The sequence below is a fragment of the Micromys minutus genome, assembly GCF_963924665.1.
Source record: "Micromys minutus genome assembly, chromosome: 1".
NCBI lineage: Eukaryota > Metazoa > Chordata > Mammalia > Rodentia > Muridae > Micromys > Micromys minutus.
In genome coordinates, this window is record NC_137969.1 from 145583420 (window position 1) to 145603738 (window position 20319).

General features: G+C 41.5%; 1 protein-coding gene across 1 annotated transcript in view; it reads right to left on the bottom strand.

Annotated features, from left to right (window-relative positions):
- Positions 1-20319, bottom strand: part of CCDC158 (coiled-coil domain containing 158) — a 51798-nt gene that overhangs the window by 708 nt on the left and 30771 nt on the right. The window contains exons 15-23 of the mRNA XM_080932174.1: positions 17814-17972; positions 15915-16007; positions 14859-14984; positions 14113-14261; positions 11791-11850; positions 9090-9149; positions 5729-5796; positions 2279-2437; positions 446-553 (exon numbers count right to left, since the gene is read on the bottom strand). Of these exons, the coding sequence (XP_080788300.1) occupies positions 446-553; positions 2279-2437; positions 5729-5796; positions 9090-9149; positions 11791-11850; positions 14113-14261; positions 14859-14984; positions 15915-16007; positions 17814-17972 (982 nt within the window). The remainder of the gene's footprint in view (positions 1-445; positions 554-2278; positions 2438-5728; positions 5797-9089; positions 9150-11790; positions 11851-14112; positions 14262-14858; positions 14985-15914; positions 16008-17813; positions 17973-20319) is intronic.

Consider the following 20319-nt stretch of genomic DNA (forward strand, 5'->3'; position numbering starts at 1 on the left):
AAACAATCTATGCTCTTTTTATAAAACTCACACTAATATGGGCAGTGCAAAATGTCTTACTGCTCAGAGGGAGCTGTGTTAATACAATTTACTTGAGATTTTCTTGAACAGCAGTGTGATGTGATGTGACCTTAGTTTGTTGAAGGATGTGGGCTGCAGCATCAGAAATCGCAAGAACCAAACCTCAAACCTTGGCTTTACTGTTCACGACATGACATGGGACTTACTTGTCGTCTTGTGTTCTTATTTTCTTGTGACAATAATAACAGGACCCACAGCCCCATGCTGCTGTGGAGAACACATGCAGACAAGAGCAACAGAGTCCAGGGGCAGGCTGCACGTGCAGGAGTTGTCAATGGGTGCTGGGGAGGGCTTTTGTTAGCTAAGCAAGTGCTCTATCGCTGAGCTAATTCCCCAGCCCCGGGGACCTCTCTGAATACCGTACCTTGGTTCTTCAGCTGTAAATCTTCGACCAGGGTTTGCAAACTCTCTAGTCTGTTCTGCAGTTTTCGACATGTTTTTCCTGTTGTTTCTAGTGACGGAGACTGTGAATCTATTAGAAAATTGCTTAGATGTGATATTAAAAGTCTATTCAATATTTCTTTTATAAATCTTCAAATTACATATTAAACAACTAATGAAAAATTTAAAACACTATTTTAAAATGAAAAGGTTTCTTACTCAAATAGAACAATACTAGCTTGTTTGGTTTTGTTTCAAATTTGATTTACTATTATTCAACTACACAGTATTAACCAAACTCATAAGAAGTACTTAAGTTCCTAACCGGGGCTTCTCACTGTGTGCCTGTCACCTGAGTGTGGATGGTCTATGAGGTGGAAGGGCTGTGTGCATGCTGAGACAGTGCACCGACCCTACAGTGAGGTGGTAGCAACTGACAAGGGTCCAGAGGCACGAAAGCTGTCTCTACTAAGTGTATGAAGTTCTATCAATTTCTGAAAACACTTGGCTAGCAAATGGAGCTCAGCCCCCAACTAGATGAATAATTTTGAAAACATTTTTATTGACTTAATTTTCATTCCAAAATACCTTTTCATTGTAAATATAGTAGTAAAGGCAATTAAATGCAATTAAAGGTAACTTCAGTTCAAGAAGATGAAATGGATCTTTGAACAAAAATAATATCTGACATGATGCTTGGTGAGGACCTGAGAATGGGGGACATGTCATATCACTGCAGTGTTGCAGGCGCTGCCCCTCCTCCATGGGTTACTCTTGGCAGGTGATTCTTACACTCCTGTGCTATTTGCTCTCTTTGACACAGGCTATCACTATGTATCCAGGGATAGCTGGGGTTTACTATGGAGAGTAGGCTTTGGACTTTGGAGACGTCCTTTCTGTGTGTCCTGAATGATGCCACAAAGAACTTAGAAACAAAAGATATAGGGTATAATTCATAGAACAGTAAGCAATACAATGGACTCAAATGTAATTAGGTTTCCATTTTTATGCTTTCTAGGATTTAGAAATGTGTGTGGCATAGAATATCAAAAGGCTAAGATGTTTTGACTATGACACAACCCAATGGGAATGATTCACAGAGTGATGGGCTGGTTTTGGTCTCTGCTGTATAGAATGAGAAACATTTCAAATACAACTCAACTTATATATATTTTAAGGCACTTAGCACAAATCAAATTGGTTTTTTATCTCTTTTACAAAACAAGAACTGGGACTTGAGAGATGGCTCAGTGGTTAGAGCACTGACTGCTCTTCCAGAGGTTCTGAGTTCAACTCCCAGCAACCACATGGTGGCGCACAACCATCTGTAATGGGATCTGATGCCCTCTTCTGATGTGTCTTAAGACAGCTACAGTGTACTCATGTATATACAATAAGTAATACAATCTTTAAAAAAAAACCGAACTTAAAAATTTTAATGACATTTTAAACAAATTTGTATAACAGCCATTTACACTTAAAAAGATGTTGGCTGAAGGAAAACCCTATTTTAACTAAGCAAGAGTGAAAAGTCTCAGCACATAGACACAAAGTATTATAAAATCATAACACTAACAAATAGCAGCAACAACAACAACAAAAAAACAAGAAAAAGGTTACAAGAGTAAAAATGCATTTATATACACCATCTAAACTTTTATTATACTAAGACATGGGTGTGTACAGCTGTCTAATTTAAACACCATATTACTTACAGTACTAACTGCAGGCTGCATAGGGATGAGTGTGCGGAATCCCACAATCCCCTGGATTAAGAAATGAACGAACCCCACCAGCAATAGCAGACTCTGCTTACCTTTTGCAGAGCTGGGTGAATGAATAGGCTTGGTAGGCCGGTACTGTGGTGTGGAGCCCACTGACCCCTCGGCTGAGCTAGTGAGGAGGGAGTGCACCGGAGACTTCTTAGGAGAAGGATTGAATGAACGAGAAGCTGAAATCTTCCCAGATGGACTTGCTAAAGTTGCATTAGGACAAAGGTAAAAAGAATTAGTTAAAAACAGTGTACTGCACTTATGAAGAAACACCCCCAATGACAGGGATGGGAGGAAAATACCTAAGGTTTCAGGTTAAAACTTTAAACAGTCAAGTCCTAAGAAGGATTTTACCTTATGTGATGGGTTAATCTCAGTTAATTGAGTACACTAGATTGAGAGACAGCTAGAAAACTGGTAGAGTACATTTCTGAGTTGTTTGTGAGGGAGGGAAGACCCACCTTACACATGTGTAGCACTGTCCATGGGCTAAGTCCAGCTGGAACAAAAAGTGGTGCAGAAGCTCGGCCATGGCTACTGGCTTAATTCTTCATGGGGGAGTGTGGTGTTGACACTGCTGTCACCTGGAGAGGTCAGGGCCCTTGAGCGTAGACTCAGCAGCTGACTCTAGTAAGTCTCCAGTAAGCCTAGTAAGCCTCACACTGGGGTGGAATCATTGCCTCTCTTGTTGAACCTTTGAGATTCTTAAGCTAAGCAACTGTTCTTCCCTGCTATTCACTTGCAGATGGCCTTTGTTGAACTCCCCAGCCTCTGATCATGTCTAGAGATACTGATTTGGGACTGTCAAATCACTTAGCTGTCTACAAAAACAAACAAAAAATGAATTTTGCCTAGAAGAAGGTAATCTCAATCTGAGTCTGAACGCAGTGTCATGTAATAAAAACTAGCCAGGTGTGTAAGGAGAAAAAGACAACATGGTAGAAAACCAAGAGAAAAAAATGCAAGTAGTAGATCACTAGACAGTGGAGCTGAGACTTCCATTGGTTCAAACCACATGACTTTGAACACCAGGTGTGTTCTACTCATAGAAAGAAAATGGATATATGCATAAGAACTGCTAAAACAAGCAAACAAAAGGCCAAAATAATCACAGCTACTGGACAAGAGGGGAAAGGCATACTACACTTAAAGAGGCATCCATTAAATTTACAGCTGGACTTAGGACTTCTTCCCTAAGTGGGGAAAATTACCCACATTAATAGAGAGGTGAAAAAAATCCTAACCTGGAATTTTGTACTCAGTAGTCCCTCAAGTAAAGATGAAATACAGTCTCAGGAAATGAGAAAATTTACCACCCTCAGACATACATTAAAAGCACTAAGTAAAATTATACTAGTTAGAAAATAAAGATGTCTCAGTGGTGAAGGGCACTGACTGCTCTTCCAGAGGCCCTGTGTTCAATTCCCAGCAACCACATGGTGGCTCATGACCATCTGTGATGGGATCTGATGCCCTCTTCTAGTGTCTGAAGACAGTGTCAGTGTACCCACATACATGAAATAAATAAATCTTAAAAAAAAAGAAAGTAAACAACCAAGATGTCAGCATATCAAAGTGAATATTAATTAAACAGGAAAATACAAATAACCTGTCCTAAGCCAGGTATGGTGGCATACACCTTTAATCTGAGAACCTGTGAGGCAGAAGCAAGTTGAACTCTGTGAGTTTGAGGCCAGCCTGGTCTTCATATCAAGTTATGGGACAGCCAGGGCTACATAGAGAACCCCTATCTCAAATAACAAAGCAAAGCAAAAGTAAATAAACAAAACCCTATCTTGTTTTTTTGTCAGTTAGACTAATCTGAGAGGAAGGACCCACAGTTGAGAAGATGCCTCCATCAGACTGACCCGTGGGCAAGCCTGTGGTGCATTTTCTTGACTGAAGACTGATGTGGTAGGGCCTAGCTCACTGTGGGTGGTGTCATCCCTAGATGAGTGACTCTGGGTGCTATAAGAAAGCAGGTGGAGCAAGCCATAAGGATAAAGCTAGTAAGCTGCACTCCGTGGCCTCTGCTTCAGCTCCTGCCCTAACTTCCTTTGATGAGGGCCTATTCTGCAGAACTGTACACCAATCCTTTCTTCTCCAAGTTGCTTTCAGTCAGCCATGTTTAATCTCAGGAATAGAGAGCTAGCTAAGAACAACCACGCTTATAATTAATGTGTGTAAACCAATTGTTGAAAGTTGGAAGGACTCTGACTAGGGTAAAAGTATTCTTTGGTGTTCAGAATATGTGTGGAAGCAAAATTAGAGTGATCCAATTAGGTAAGAGTCTTGCTTTCACTCACGTCCTGACTAATCACTACAGTAACAGTGACAAAGGGCTGGAGAAATAGCTCCACTGGCAAGATACTTGTTATGTAAACAAAAGTGCCTAATTTGACAGCTGGGGCCCACATAAGAAAATTGGTAGCAGGGGCTAGAAATCTCAGCACTGGCCTTGCAGAGAAAGGAGGCTCCCTGGGACTGCTGGCTAGCCAGCCTAGCCTAAGCTGTGAGTTTCAGGTGTTCCCTATAGCAAGATAGAGGCCATCCTGGGGCATAATACTCAGGGTTGACCGAAGGTCTCATCACACACACACACACACACACACAATGTTTTAACTATATTAACACTCTTCTATAAATGAAGCTCTTCTCACATAGTACTGGCCAGACTCATAGCCATATTTTCATTGAAAAACTGTTACTTACATTCTTTCCCAATTGTTTTCTCTTCTGTAAGTTAAATTATGTTTGCTGTCTTGCCTTTGCTTCCTAAGGCATCTAATATACTCTCTATAATTTGTCTTTCTAGTAAAGTTTGCTTTCTGTAATTTGTTCTTTGGCAGCAATTTAAGTCATTCTCTGTAATATTTTTATTCTTCTTTCCCATTCTTAGTGAGTTATGTGACTTCTAAACAGAGTGTGTTCTTTTGGTCCCTCTGTCTCTTTTGCTTTTATGGGAATCACTTCATACTTCACTGGAAATGATATGGAGGGCTGTGGTTCTCTTTTATTCCAGCCATTCAATAAGCATTCATTTAATACCTGCTCTGTGTCAGGCTCTAAACACTCAGGCACATCAGAAAGCGAAAGACTACAGGACTTTATTTCCCAGGCTGTGGCACACACTAACAACATGAATTAGTAAGTTACATGATATGTTCGAGGATAATGTGTAATGTAAGTAGGAAAGGGGAACTACAAAGTGTGGGGAGGCTGTAATTTTTTAAATAAATTTTGAGAGTTAAGGGCTTCTGAGAAAGTGACATTTGAACATTACTTCAAAGAATCTGAGGTGGTTGGCAGTGTTGGCATTGCAGGGGCAAGAGCCCTAACAGGCAGACAGCCTAGCAGGTTCAACTATCAGTTCAAGGTGGGAAAAACTGAACTGGAGCTGTAGGACATGAGAGTGGGGGCTTAAACACTGCTGTGTGACTTTGGCTTTCTGCTCTTGGAAGTGAGGCAGCTCTGCAGATTCCCTAAAAACTTACCTGTGGATGTGAACGTGAAGCAGCTAGACGGATCTTCCAGGTCTCCAGGATGCAATATGACTGGCTCTCTGGAAACGTAAGAACAATGTGCAGGCTAATTTTGCCAATTTGGCAGGAGTGAGAAACATAGGAGATTATCAAGGCATACAGCTAGGGCAGGGCATCTCTGGTGTTTCTGGAGATAGTTGGATTGTTGAGGCTCTCCCTGAATGATGTTGAGGGAGGAGGTAGAAGAGGACCCTACTCATGGGAAGTAAGTCACTGAGGCTTGTCTCTGAGGGTCCCTTCCAATATTCTCCGAATGTTCTATTTCCCTCTCTTCCATGAGATAAACCAGTTTTTCTCTGCCACATACTCCTATTATGAGTTCTGTCCAAGCACATCCTGAACCAAAATAAGCCCAAGTTAAACCCTCTCCTCCCTTCTGTTGTTTCTTTAGGTATAAGAGTTGGATAAGTGAATGTAAATTCCAGTGCAAACATTCTTTTCTAAAGCACAGTACTAAGATATATGGAACAATGGAAGCCAGTGCAGGCAAACATGATGGCTTGAAATATTAACACAAGATGCCCAATTGTAACTGTAAGTTGTGAATGTTCTCAAATCATGAAAGCCAAAATCACATTATAGTTTTGTATTCAGTACTCAAAATGATTTTACCTCCTTTTTGAGACAGGGTCTCTTGCCTAGGCTGCTCTACAGCTCCATATGTAGTGAGGATAACCTTGAATTTTTGACCTTCCTGCCCATACCTGCTGAGTGCTGGGATTATAGGTATATGCCCCCAGCCCACTCACTAAAATCATATTAATAGGGCTGGAGAGATGGCTCAGCGGTTTAGAGCACTGGTTGCTCTTTCAGAGGTCCTAAGTTCAATTCCCAGCAACCACGTGGTGGCTCACAATCATCTGTAATGGGATCTGATGCCCTCTTCTGGTGTGTCTGAAGATAGCTACAGTGTACTCAGATAAATATAATAATAAATAAATCTTTTTTAAAAATCCTATTAATAGAATCTTGGTTAGAAAATTTATTTTTGTATAATAAAAATTATAAATACAAATAACTTTCTCATATATTCTATAAGTTGCTATTTTAGTCACTCATTTAAAAATGAGGAAAGCTAGGTGTGGTAGAAAATACCTGTAATCCCTGCCCTTGGGAGGTTAAGGTAGGGAATCTGAGTTTCCGGCCAGCCAGCAGTACATGGCAAACAAGTGACCAGAAAGGAAACAGAAGAAACCAAAGAGAGTTAGTAGAACTCAGCATTAATAATACATGGTTACAAAACTCTAAGATACAGACAGCTCAGTAGATGGAAACAGGTCTGGTCCTGCCTGCTCAGTTCTGAGACCTACAGTCTGGGTCCTGAAGGTGACTGAGTTTACGGCTGTTACTGTAACGAGGGGATGCTATTAGCTTCATTTCATTGCTGTGGAGTGTTTTGTTCATAGTCATCATTATGCATGATACAAACTAAAGCGATAGCTCCCGTAAACAAGTACTGGAGGTGAGTTACTTGGTCAGTTTCAAGGCTGGCCAGAGTAGGCCAGTTAGCTCATCAGGGAAAAGTGCTCGTACTGGCCTCGGTGATCTGGGTTCAGTTCCTTGTCATACAGTTCAGGGAGAGAACTGGCTCCCACAGGTTGTCTCTCTGACCTCCTCACATGTGCTCTGGTACATGCATGTACACATACTCACACATATACAATAAATGGGAAGATTTTAAAAGAAAAAGTCTTGGTCTCTGAAAAGCATACAGTGGAGTCCCTGGGAAGCTCTACTGACAGTTGGTTATACATGTTATTCAAATGCAGGTGTGAGAATTTAGGTGGCTTGGGCTATACTGGCCATTTAAAGAAAGTAAAATAGTGTGTTTTCAGTGACTTTTCCATAATAAAATAAGTATCGACAATTTCATTGTTGAAAGAAACAGACTTTTCTAAGCACAAAGAAACTCTACAGTGGAGCTTTTGTTACATCAGGGAAGTAACTGCTCTATGCCTGTGATTGGTTCCCCAGGAGGCAGTACACAGTAGTGGCTACAAATTTGTGCTTTGAAGCCAAAAAGGCTCAAGTTCAAAGTGGCCTTCAGAGATTACCAACTGAACACCCTGGTCAAGTTGTTCACTCAACCTTATTTTCTTTATCTCTCCCCCTAAAAAGAGGAAGATAATAGCTACCACATACATTAGATAAAAAATGAGATAACTTTAAAGCAACTAGAAACAAGAGGGACAGAATTATAATATAGTTACTGGTCACAGGTACAGTGCAGTACTATATATACATCAAAGAAAGAAGGATGAAAAGACAGAAACATTCAATTTATTGTATTGTGATTAGGAATGGGAAGTAGAAAGTATTTACTGAAGGGTTTGGCAGGCACTGTGCTCAGGTGCTGAGGACACAGTGGTGCACAAGGTCACTCAGAGTCATTGTGGCTCTCATCTAACACCATGGCCAAAGCCACAGCTCATCATCAGCGGAAGTTGGGACAGAACTCAGACAAGGCAGAGCAGGAGCTGATGCAGAGGCCACGAGGAGATTCTGCTCACTGGCTTGTTCTCCATGGCCTGCTCCGCACAGAACTCAGGACGACAGACCAGGCCTGACACCACCCACAGGAGGCTGGGCCCTTCCCCATCAGTCACTAATTAAGAAATGCCACACATGCTTGCCTATAGATGGATCGTATGGAGGTGTTTTCTCAATCGAGGCTCCCTCCTCTCTGGCTACTCTACCTTGAGTCAAGTTGACAAAACTAGCCAGCACCATAAGTAAAATCTAAGCAGTTTTGTGTATGGTAATCATTTCCATATTCTTTTCTTATTCCTCTCTCATTCCGTACATCCCAACCAGTTTCCCCTCCCTCATCCCCGCCTCCCAAGTCTCCACTCCCTACCTCCCCTTTCCCCTAGATCCACTCCTTCTCCATTTCCCTTCAGAAAAGAGCAGGTTCTCAGGCATATCAACTGAATGTGGCATAACAAGTTCTAATGTCAGGGCTGGGTGAGGCAACCCAGTAGGAGACAAAGGATCCGAAAAGCAGGTCAACAAGTCAGAGACACCTCCACCACACTGTTAGGAGTCCCACAAGAAAACATTTTCATACTGTTAAGAAAGATATAAAGATGCTTTATATTTTTATGGGTCATGAAAACAAAAAAGATTAAAGTAAGGATTTTCTATAAGTTATTCTATAAACAGGCAGTGTAATTTTATGCAATCAAAGGGTCAGGACTGAAATCAGTCTGCTTATATATTCCAAGGACATGACAGAGTTCATGGCTTTTAAGTCAGTGAACAGAACAAAAGGGGCATTTTATAAGCAAGGGCAGGCAGTGAAATCATTGCTCACCTGCTCAGAGTCTCACTGGATTTGCTGCCTTCAGTGGACTCCCTCAAGGAGTTGCTGCTTCTGTTGGTAAGAGGATAGCAAGAATTAAAGAGACAATGTTATCAAGCTGGGTACTGGTGTGTTTATAAAAAGATAAAGAGAGGATATGTCCTGGGTTTAGGCACTAATGTTATGTTTATAAAAAGATAAAAAGGAGGGGACATGTTCTGTGGAGGTGTGGTGAGGTATGGGGTTAAGGCATCCATTCCCCCTGAGGAACCAGCTACACAGTGGTATGATATGGAATAGAGTTTACTCAGGACATGAAGAGTGGAGTTACAAGGGTAGTAGAAGGGGTTTGGGGAGGGGAGGAGTAGAGGCTAGCCATGAGCACGTGGGGAGTGGGGAGAAAATGAGGGGAGAAGAATGAAAGGAGAAGAGAGCAAGAGAACAAGAGCAAGAGAGGCAAGAGAGTAAGGAGGGGGCAAGCCACCCCTTTTAAAGTGTCAGGTATGCCTGGCTGTTGCCAGGTTTCTGTGGGGTCGGGCTTAGACAATGCAAACAGGCACAGCAGCCAGGCGCCTATTCCCAGCACTCAGAAGGCAGAGGCAAGCCAGTCTCTGGGCGTATCAGGCCAGCTTGGACATAGTGAGTAGGCCAGCCTGGGCTAAAGAGTAAAACCCTGTCTTGAAAAACAGAACAAAACAAACACTACAAAAAAGATAGAATATATTTTTTTATTGATATAACAAAAGTCTGTAAGAAAAATATTTTATTCTTTATTGAAGAAACATACTGGGAACTGAACCCCTGGCTGTGTATGAGAACAAGCTACACCCCAAGGACAATTTATTTTATACTGATAGCTAGAAAGAACATCAACTGTTATCAGCGTTATGATAAAACACATTTTCGTTTGAGCACTGATTTGGGGCCAATACAGACTGAAAAGAGTGAGGCTGAAGCTCTGGATCTTCTGGGAGTGAATGTTAAGTCAAAGGAGACAGTTGGGAGATACTCTTCTGGAAAAGGCTCACTGCCAAGTCTGACAATGTGAATTTGATCCTAGAGTCTGATGGACAAATTGGACTCCTACAGATTGTCTGTAGCACTCGGGGACTCAAGACAGCTTAGTCCAGTGCTTGCCTGTCATGTACAAAGCTCTGGGTTTGATCACCAACACCACGTAAACCGGGAACATGGCCTGTGCTGTAATCCTAACAATTAGGCGTGGAGTTCATTCAATATTACCCATTCCTGGCTGTACATAAGATCCTGCCTCAAGACTTTAAAAGGGGGGGTGGTGGTGGTGGGGGACAATCTAGTCAGATTCTGGCACTGTACAGCAGTAAGCGGTGTGACTTAGGGTTATCGTTGCTGTGAGGAAACACCATGACCAAAAGCAATCTGAAGGAAAGAGCTTACTTTGCTGATACTTTCACATCACAGTCCATCACTGAAGAAAGTCAGGGCAGAAACCTAGAGGAAGAACTGAAGCAGAAGCCATAGAGAAATCCTGCTTAATGGCTTGCTCCTTAAACAACTCAGGACCACTTGCTCGGAATGGTGCCACTCCCTGTGGGTTTGGGTCCCCCACTCCAATCATTCTTCATGATAATACCACATAGGCTTGCCTACGGCCAGTTTTAGGGAGGCATTTCTCAACTGTACTTTTCCTGTTCTCAAGCAACTCTAACTTGCACTAGGTTGACTTAAGCTAGCCAGCACAGACTGGCTGCTAGAAATCAGAGAGTTTTCAGTGTCAGACTGGGAGACCAGGGTTCATTTTAACAGGCAGTTATAAGACAGGATTTTTAAAACAATGAGTTTTGTATCCTCTCTGAAAAATGAACTATTTGGCTTTTTTTTTCTTTTTTCTTTTGCTCACATTGCTCTCAGGAATTGTCCTTTTTAGAGTTTTATAGAATGTTGTAAGTTTCCTTCATTTTTAAATGATTTAATTTAGAATTCAGCTATTCATTTGATGAATACAGGATCATCTTTAGTACAAGTCTTACAATCTTACATTGATGTTGTTGTAACTTCCTTCTGAACCACCTTTCAAAGTTACAAAAGACACTGTAAATACATGTAAACATAGAAAAAGTCCTTTGGTATGGCATACTATACCAATAGTTCACATGGCTAATTATCAGTGCTGAATATGGATGCTGCCTTCTTAGTCCCATGAATTAAATAAAAGCTTAAGGCTTGGTCCCCAGCTTGAAACAACTGGAAGGCAGTGGACCCTTCAGGAGGAGGGGACCAACGTCATCATGAGTGATATCCAAGGGAGCTGTGATCCCTTTTCTCTCTTACTTCTCAGCAGTGAGGTGAGAAGCCTGCCTCATAGTCTTCAGCATTGCCATCAGACACCTTCAACTGGGTTCCAAAACAATGGGTCTGCCTGACTGAGGGTTGGGGCCTTGGAGATGTGGGGAACATCAACTTTTGTTCTTGTAAGTTTCCTCAGGCAGTGTGCTAGGACAAAAAGCTGAGGCTCACAATAAGTAAGATTTCAAACAAGCAAAAATTAAAATGCTTTCAGTTCACTTTTAGAACCTTAGCATCCTTTTTAGGGTTAAGCAATGTAACAGCTTTCCTTCTCTGAAGCCATTAAGTACATCAAGTTCCATGAAACCTATTCAAACTGACTTCCCAAATTGCCAGGCCGTAGAAAACATTCCTGTACAAAGGATCAGATTGAGTCAGATATTCTTACCTGTGACAGAGCTCTGACCTCAGGCTTGAATCCGTAATGCAGTCTCTTACTCTGTCATCTCTGTGGAGACAGACAGCACCCAGCTGAATTAAACACACAAATTTCTGGATTCGTCTTTTAGACAACCAACTATTCACTTTTTCTTTAAGCTATGTATCGTCACTATACTTTAGGCATCCAATCAAATATACCAAGTGCTAGCTAGTTCTGGATTTCAGCTCAGACAACACTTTCTTCCATAGATTTGTTTTTGGTGTTTAGTTTGTTGTTGCTTGAACAGGTTGGAGCTGTACAGCACTGGCTGGCTTGGAACTCACCATGTAAACCAGGCTGGCCTCAAGCTCGGAACAATCCTGCCTCTGCTCCAAAAGTGCTAGGGTTCCAGGCACGCACCACTACACAGGCTTTCTTCCAGGCATTCTCCAGTGTGAGGGAAAAGTCAGGGCCATTAGCAGAATCACAGAAAATTCACCCAAATTATCACCAAATACATTTGTTTGATTCAGCCCCAAGTTCAAAGCCACTGGGGGTAGCAGTGATAGAAACTGACCAGGGAAGCCATGCATCATTAGTGCTCAGGGCCCGATGTGTGGCATTTTCTTGGTTTCATAAGAGGAAGGTCAATCTATGCTGAAATGTATTCATCTGTCAAATCACCTTACAACACTGTCCTGGCACAGAGGGCCTATCAGAGTTACAAGAAAAACTAAAGTGATAAACCTGCCATGGTAGCACATGCATGCTTGTTACCCTAACACTCTGGATATTGAGGGAGGAGGATTAAGAGCTCAAAGCCAGCCTGGGGCAAGACTCTGTTTTTTAAAAAAGCTGTATGTGGTAGTGCACCCCTTAATCCCAGCACTCAGGAGGCAGAGGCAGGCAGGTAACTGTGAGTTTTGAGGTTTACACAGTGAATTCCAGCACAGCCAGGGCTGCACAGTGACCCTGCCTTATTGCCCTACACAAAGGAAAAAACTGTTCTGCAAGTCAAGGATTCTTTGCTGGAATAGCCAACAGAGTATTTCTGACATTATGTCCCAGAGGTAATGCAGTGCCATGAGCTAGCTACATAGCAGATACATTACTAATGCTTTACTGTTATTATTAGCAATTATATAAGTCCAGCTACTATCAGCACTTGGATTAAATATACATTCTCAGAATACCTTAAAGAACTAGAGATGAGTTACAGAGAGATTCAGAAAACTTTACTTTCAGATATATGCCTTATAAATACATTAATATGACAAAAATAAGATCAACACCAACATGGATGCCATGTTAAATGGTTAATATAAGTTTATCTCAATGACATTGTAAAGGCACTTGAAAAGTACCTAGGAATCTCACTGATCTCTGTAGATATGGGGAGGGAGGGGCTGGTGAGCTATCTGAATCTGTTTTGGATGAGACTCATTAATTTGATATAAGCCATTGTGAAGACTACCCAGAGACCTGGGCTTTTCCTATTAGCTTACTCCTGAGTGCTCCTAGTTCCCAGTCTTACACAGTTCTAATTTCATGATAAACTGTGTGTTGCACACAATTCAGCCCTTTGGGGTTTGTTTCTTTCGATTGTAAGGTGGACAAATATATGCTGTCCCATCTAGTATTGTCAGGCTTTTTCCCATGCTTTGGAGGGACAAAAAGTGAACAGCCATGTGAGATGTTGGAAAGTCCAGTCACAGGCCTCTTCCCCAGGCAGGAGATTAGCAATGCAACTAAAGCTGAGGGCAGTCTGAGTTACTCAACAAGGAGAAGGTAACTGAGCAACTAAAGCTGAGGACAGATTCAGGGTGCTGAACTAAGAGTACTGTGAAGGGCAGACTAGCCATGGGAGATTAGATGAGCCCAGCAATTGAGCCAATGAAGCAGGTTGAAAAATAAGCTTGTGTGTGTGTGTGTGTGTGTATGCGCGTGCGTGTGTGTGTGTGTGTGTGTGTGTGTGTGTGTGTGTGTGTTTCATCTGAGGATCCAAGGGAACCTGCCTGGGTGGGGCTGGTAGCACAGTCTGCCTGGTGCTTAAATCGAGGTGGCGTGTGATACTCAAGTAAGATAATGGATGTGAAATCTCCTGGGAATCATAACTTACTACAAATTGACACTGACTATCACCATGCACTCATCACAGTCTGGACTGAATGAGCATTCTTTTGCTCGTGGGGCTGGCCTCTTTGCTTGTCTAATCTCTCCACCTGCATACTTCTTCAAAGTTGTTTAATCCTTGGCCTTCCAATAGGAGCTCGTGGACACGAGCAAATGGAGGCACACTCCTGGGAGGAGCTTTGCCATCTGAGTATGCAGTCTTCCAGAGTCACCTACAATGCTCCAAGAGATGGGGTCCTCCCATCCTCCTCAGTCTTGCTCAGCGGCATGGCAGGCTCCTCATTGATCACGCTTCTCAGCTCCTGCAGAAGCTGCTTCAGGTCCCTCGTAGGGTCCTCCTTCAGTGTGTTAGTTTTTATAGAGTGCTGATCAAAGCAACACACACATCTGTACATTAGATTCTTTTATAACATTAATGTAACTGCTAAACAGAAATGATGGAAAAGCAGAATAAATAATGAGTTATTTTGCAATGCACAAGTCCATGTCAAGTACCAGGCATTTGGCTGCAACCAAATGGTATGTGCAGTGGTTCTGATATCCTGCTGCCATGTTAAAGACAGGACTTTTAAAAGTAAAAGTTTGATTATTAGAACTGATATATGACAAAGCCTTTCTTTTTTAAGAGTTAGAACTGGATCCTGATTATAAGGAATTTGAACAACTTCAGAGGAAACCTGAATTTATATTGTCTATTTTTGGAAGTATAAAGTTTTGCATATAATGCAATTAAAAATAATATTTTTGATATCATTAATCCCAATACTTATTTCATTTTGTCTTTTCTAAGAAAATAATAAATAGTGAATAAAAAAATTTTCAATCTGGATTCCTAGAAATTGTATAAATCTAAGATCTAGTCACTGGAATGTTATAAACATGACTTTTGAAGGTGACTTCCCACCTTAAGTCCCTCCCATCTTTTGTCACTCATTTTATGGACTGCATGGTTGGTTACTAACATGAGACAGGAAGCTGGCCGTAGACTGGGAGGACGGCACATTAGAGTGAGACCGAGCCGCAGATGCTGGTTGGAGAAGGCGAGGTCTCACTGACGAATTAGAGGTGTGTCCAGGGCCCTGAAGCTCCTACAGATAATGCAGACATGAGTAAGCAATGCCAGCCTACAACTACAAAGGACTGTGAAGTCAAATTATTTTTAATTTCATAGGCAAACCTATTATTAAAACTTTAAAGTAATGACCAACTTAAACTATACTTCTGAAAAATATATACATTTCAGTGTAAAAGCACTGTTTTTAAGAAAAGATGTTTTATCATGTAGATTATTCCCTAAACAAGCTAAACATTGACCCTTCAGGTCTTTGTATTTACTAGGCATCTGAGTGTGTAATACTTTCTCCCCTGGGGTGTTCAAGGCCAGTACTTGTAGAACATTGTTCTACTTGTTTCTTTTCAAGTAGGACTAAAATTCGATGTTTTGATGCTATCTTAAATCACAAGTGTGGACACCCTGAGTAGTAACACCTCCTCAGACTTCGTAAGTGCTAGCAGCAGATGATGTGGAAACTATTAGTAAATACAAGATATGCAGGACCTGGGAGTTAGCTCGGATGGTAAAGGGCTTGTGTGCAATCATAAGAACTTGAACCCCTGTTCTCATGCAATGAGCCAAATGTCTGTAACCCCTGTGCAAAGAGATGGAGAGATGGGGATCCTGGGGCCTTGCTGGCCAGCTGGCCTGATCTAATTAGTGAGATCCAGGTTCAGTGAGAGATCCTGTGGGGAAGGGACTGAGGAGGAACCTAACATGGACCTCTGGCCTCTTCAGTGATCACTTAAAAACACATAAATATGATCTATTTCTCTCCTCTCCTCTCTCTCTGTCTCTCTCTGTCTTTCTTTGTCTCTCTGTCACACACACAAACACACACACACACACACACACACACACACACACATACACACACACAGAATGCAAGTAAGGAAAATATCAAAGCATGTCAAGCACAGGCATTTTGTTTCTGCTTAAATATGTATTATGAAAGCACCCTTACTTTTACATCCAAAGTGTGCTGCAGTTTTAGACGCACCGATTCCTGTTCCTGGCGCTGTATTATATCTTGACACTCTGCAAACTGCAAAGATGCCTACAATCGAGCAACCATTAGTGGTTTATCCCCAATTCTTTTTGCACTTTTAATTCATTAACCTTTAATATAGTTTTCAGCTCTTCAAGGAAAACTATCTACCCCTGGCACACCGTATTCTAGTTATCCATGTATCTGTCACATTCAGTCATGTGGCCTACCTTCTCCAGTGTATACACAGCATTTAAGTAGTAATTAGTATGAATGCATGAACTAAGGATGCTGGGCTCAGAGGTGCTGTCCTAGAATTCTATGATGAAGAAGGCAACGACAGAAAGATCAGTAGTTCATTGTCACCTTGGGCTATATAGCAAGTTTAGGGCCACATTAAAAACATCCAAAACTACAACTGAATTTAGAATTGCACGTTTTAGGAATTCAGACTGTGCATGGCTGGCACAGTTGGATCATAGAATATTTTATCTAACCACAAAGGAAGGTCTGGTTTCTTAGGAAGTAATGGTTGGTTTTGATACTGTTAGGTTTGCAGGGTTTCTAAGGAACAGGAAGACAGATTTATCCCTGTGTAACAATGATAAACAGTGCCAGGCCTTCTCCGTCCAGCTGTCTTCTAACCAACCTTTGCAGACCCAGCCAGGGGTCAGATATTAGCACTATCATTTTATTAACCTTTAAGAGACTGTATTCCACCTAAAGTGTAGATCTAACGGTAAGTTAGATGCTCATGGAGGTATGTTTACTCCGGTAAGTAAGGATAGCAAAGACATATTGTATCTACTGCTCCTATGAGTGTGTTAACTTGAAAACTGTAGAGAGAATAATAACTTGTGTACTATCCACTGAATGGATGTATCACCTGTCAATTAAAAAGTCTATGGCCTATGGCTTAGGCAGGAAACAGAAAGTGGGAAATCTGGGAGGAGAAAGAATTCTGGGATAGAGCCAAGCAGGAGTTCCACCTGGGAAGATGTGGGGGAGGCAGACACATGGTAACTGAGCACAGGAAACCAACTATGTGGCAGAATGTAGATTAAAATAAAGGGGCTAGCTTGTTATGATTCTAGTCTGAGAAGAGCCTAGCCATATGGCCAAGGTTTTTGTAAATATATTTGAGTCGGAGTCTTATTTCTGGGAACATGGAAAGAAGAACTGGACCCTAACTTCAACAGAAAATGGTTATTTGGGGGGGGGGGTAAAGTATGCTATGACTTGAGTCAAAAATGTTTTCTACAGGCTATGGAAGCCTTAGGAAGTGAGGTCCAGCAGACAAAAAGTCCCTAAAGCAACAGTTCTCAACCTTCAGGGGTTGAATGGCTCTTTCACAGGGGTCACCTGAGACCATCGGAAATATCAGATATTTATTATTCATAACAGTTGCAAAATTACAGTTATGAAGTAGCAACAAAAACGATGTTATAGTTGGGGTGAGCACAGCATGAAGAGCATTAAGGGGTTGCAGCATTAGAAAGGGGAGAACCACAGTCCTAGATACAGGCTTTGTTCCATCCTGGCTTCACTTGGCTCCCTCATCTGTCATGAGTGTTGCTGCTGTTCTTCTCACCACCCTGAACTCCACAGCAACCTTCCTTATATGTGGACTGAGAAAGACATGAAATTGAGACTGACAAAAAGCCTTTCCTGTTCCTCCCAGGCAGTTTGGTAGCAGCCACACAGAGGTAGACTACCTATACAGTGGCAGATTTCTACATCACCTCCTCTGTGCTGTAAGACTGAGATGGGATACAAGCTGGTGTCACAGAACTTCCACCGAGAACTACCCTATCCAGCTATTGTCCAGCTGTTGTCCAGGTGCTGATTCCCACATCAACTCAGCTAACAAACTACCTTATCAAGAGCGACTTCCATGTTGGCAACCTTCTCCTTCAAGCGTCGTTCCTGAGACCGCAGCACTTCTAACTCCCCGGCCATCTTGTTTTTCTCTGTTGCTACGGTACTCAACTCCTGGCTGAGCTTACTCTTTTCTTCTTTCAAAAAGTGCTTCTCCTACAATTGTGGAAGAGAAAGAATCAGGAATAATAACTGCTGATAAGAAGTTGGTAAATGCTGAAGCCTAAAGCTTCTGTCAAGGACTCTGACACACTTTCATCTCTCCTAGTGTTGCTTCTTCGGTCCTCAGATCTTTGGTAACATCTACAAAGTATAAAGCAGCTATGTGTTGTACAAAACAGAATTTTGCTCTGTAGTACAGCTTCAGGTTTGGGATGGTAATTAATCCCGAAGTTCTTTTATTTTTGTTTTTCCATATGAAGTTGAGAATTGTCCTTTCAACATTAATAAAAAAAAGTGTTGAAATTTTGATGGGGCTGGCTTTTGGTAAGATGGCCACTTTCACTATGTTACTCCTACCTATTCATGATCATGAGAGATCTTTCCATCTTCTCATATCCTCTTCAATTTCTTTCTTCAGGTACTGGAAGATCTTATCATACAGATCTTCCATTTATTTGGTTAGAGAAATAGTGATTAAAAACTCCATGGTATTGTTACAGAAACAGACACACTGTTCAATGGAATCAAATGAAAGACCCCAAAAATAAAGCCACACACCTATGGACACTTGATTTTTGATAAAGAAGCCAAAACCATACAATAGAAAAATGAAAGCATCTTCAGAAAATGATGCTGACTACCTAAATATCTACATGTAGAAGAATGAAAATAGATCCATACTTACCACCTTGCACAAAACTTAAGTGGATAAAGGATCTGAACATAAAACCAGATACACTAAATCTTATAGAAGAGAAAGTGGAAAATACCCTTGAACAAATTGGTACAGGAAACAATTTCCTGAACACCAATGTCTCAGGCTCTAAGACCAATAGATAAATGGGACCTCATGAAACTGCAAAGCTTCAGTAAGGCAAAGGACACCATTAGTAGGACAAATTGGCAGCCTACAGATGGAGAAAAATCTTCGCCAACTCTCTATCTGACTGAGGGCTAATATCCAAAATTTATAAAGGACTCACAAAGTTAGACACTAACAACCCAAATAACCCAATTTAAGAATGGGGTACAGAACAAGACAGAATTCTCAACAGAGGAATCTTGAATGAGAAGCACTTAAAGAAGTATTCAATGTCCTTAGTTATCAGGGAAAATACAAATCAAAACATCTCTGAGAACTGGAGAGATGGCTCAGCGGTTAAGAGCACTGACTGCTCTTCCAGAGGTCCTGAGTTCAATTCCCAGCAACCACATGGTGGCTCACAACCATCTGTAATGAGATCTGATGCCCTCTTCTAGTGTGTCTGAAGACAGTGACAGTATACTCATATACATAAATAAATAAATTAAAAAAATAAAATATAAAAACATTCATTTAAAAGATTATTATTTAAAAAACAAAAACATCTCTGAGGTTTTATCTTACATCCATAAGAATGGCTAGCAAAGATGTGGAACAAAGGGAATGCTTGTTCATTGCTGGAGGGAGGGCAAACTTGCAAAACAACTTTGAAAATCAATTTGGTGGTTTCTCAGAAAACTGGGACTAGTTCTACCTCAAGACCCAGCTATATCACTCCTGGGCACATACCCCAAAGATGCTCCAACATCCCACAAAGACACTTACTCATAATACCCAGAAACTTGAAACAGTGTAGATGACCCTCAACTGAAGAATGGATAAAGAAAATGTGATACATCTACATAATGGAATACTATTCAGCTACTAAAAACAAAGACATCATGAATTTTGCAAGCAAATGGATGGAAGTTGAGAATATCATCCTGAGTGAGGCAACCCAGTCCCAAAAGGAAATGCATGGTATGTACTCTCTAGCCATAAAATACAGGTACCATGTTACACTTCACAGACCCAAAGAAGCTAAACAAGAAGGAAGGCCCAAGTAAAGAAGCCTGAATCTCACTTAGAAGGGGGAATAAAGTAGTCATAAAAGGCAGATAGAGAGAGAGAGCACTGAGATTGGGGAATGAGAAAGGGAATGGGGTGTTCAGGACCAGGTGTGGAAAAGAACAGGAGAGATTGCTAAATGCCCATAAATATGAATAGAAATATGCAATTGACTTGGGTGAAGAGGTGAGGGGCATCTCCAGGAAGAGACAGAGACCCAGAATAAAGGAAAGTCCTAAGAATCAATGGCGGTGACCTTAGCTGTGACTCACTACATTGGGGATATGGAAAATGAAGAGGCCACCTCCTGTGGCCAGGCAGAAATTCCAGCGAAGCAATAAGAGACACCATCCCACCTACAAGACTTTCAACTCAAAATTTATCCTGTCTACAAGAAATGCAGGCATGGGAGATAGAGCAGAGACTGATGGAATGGCCAATCAATAACGGGCCTAACTTGAGACCTATTCC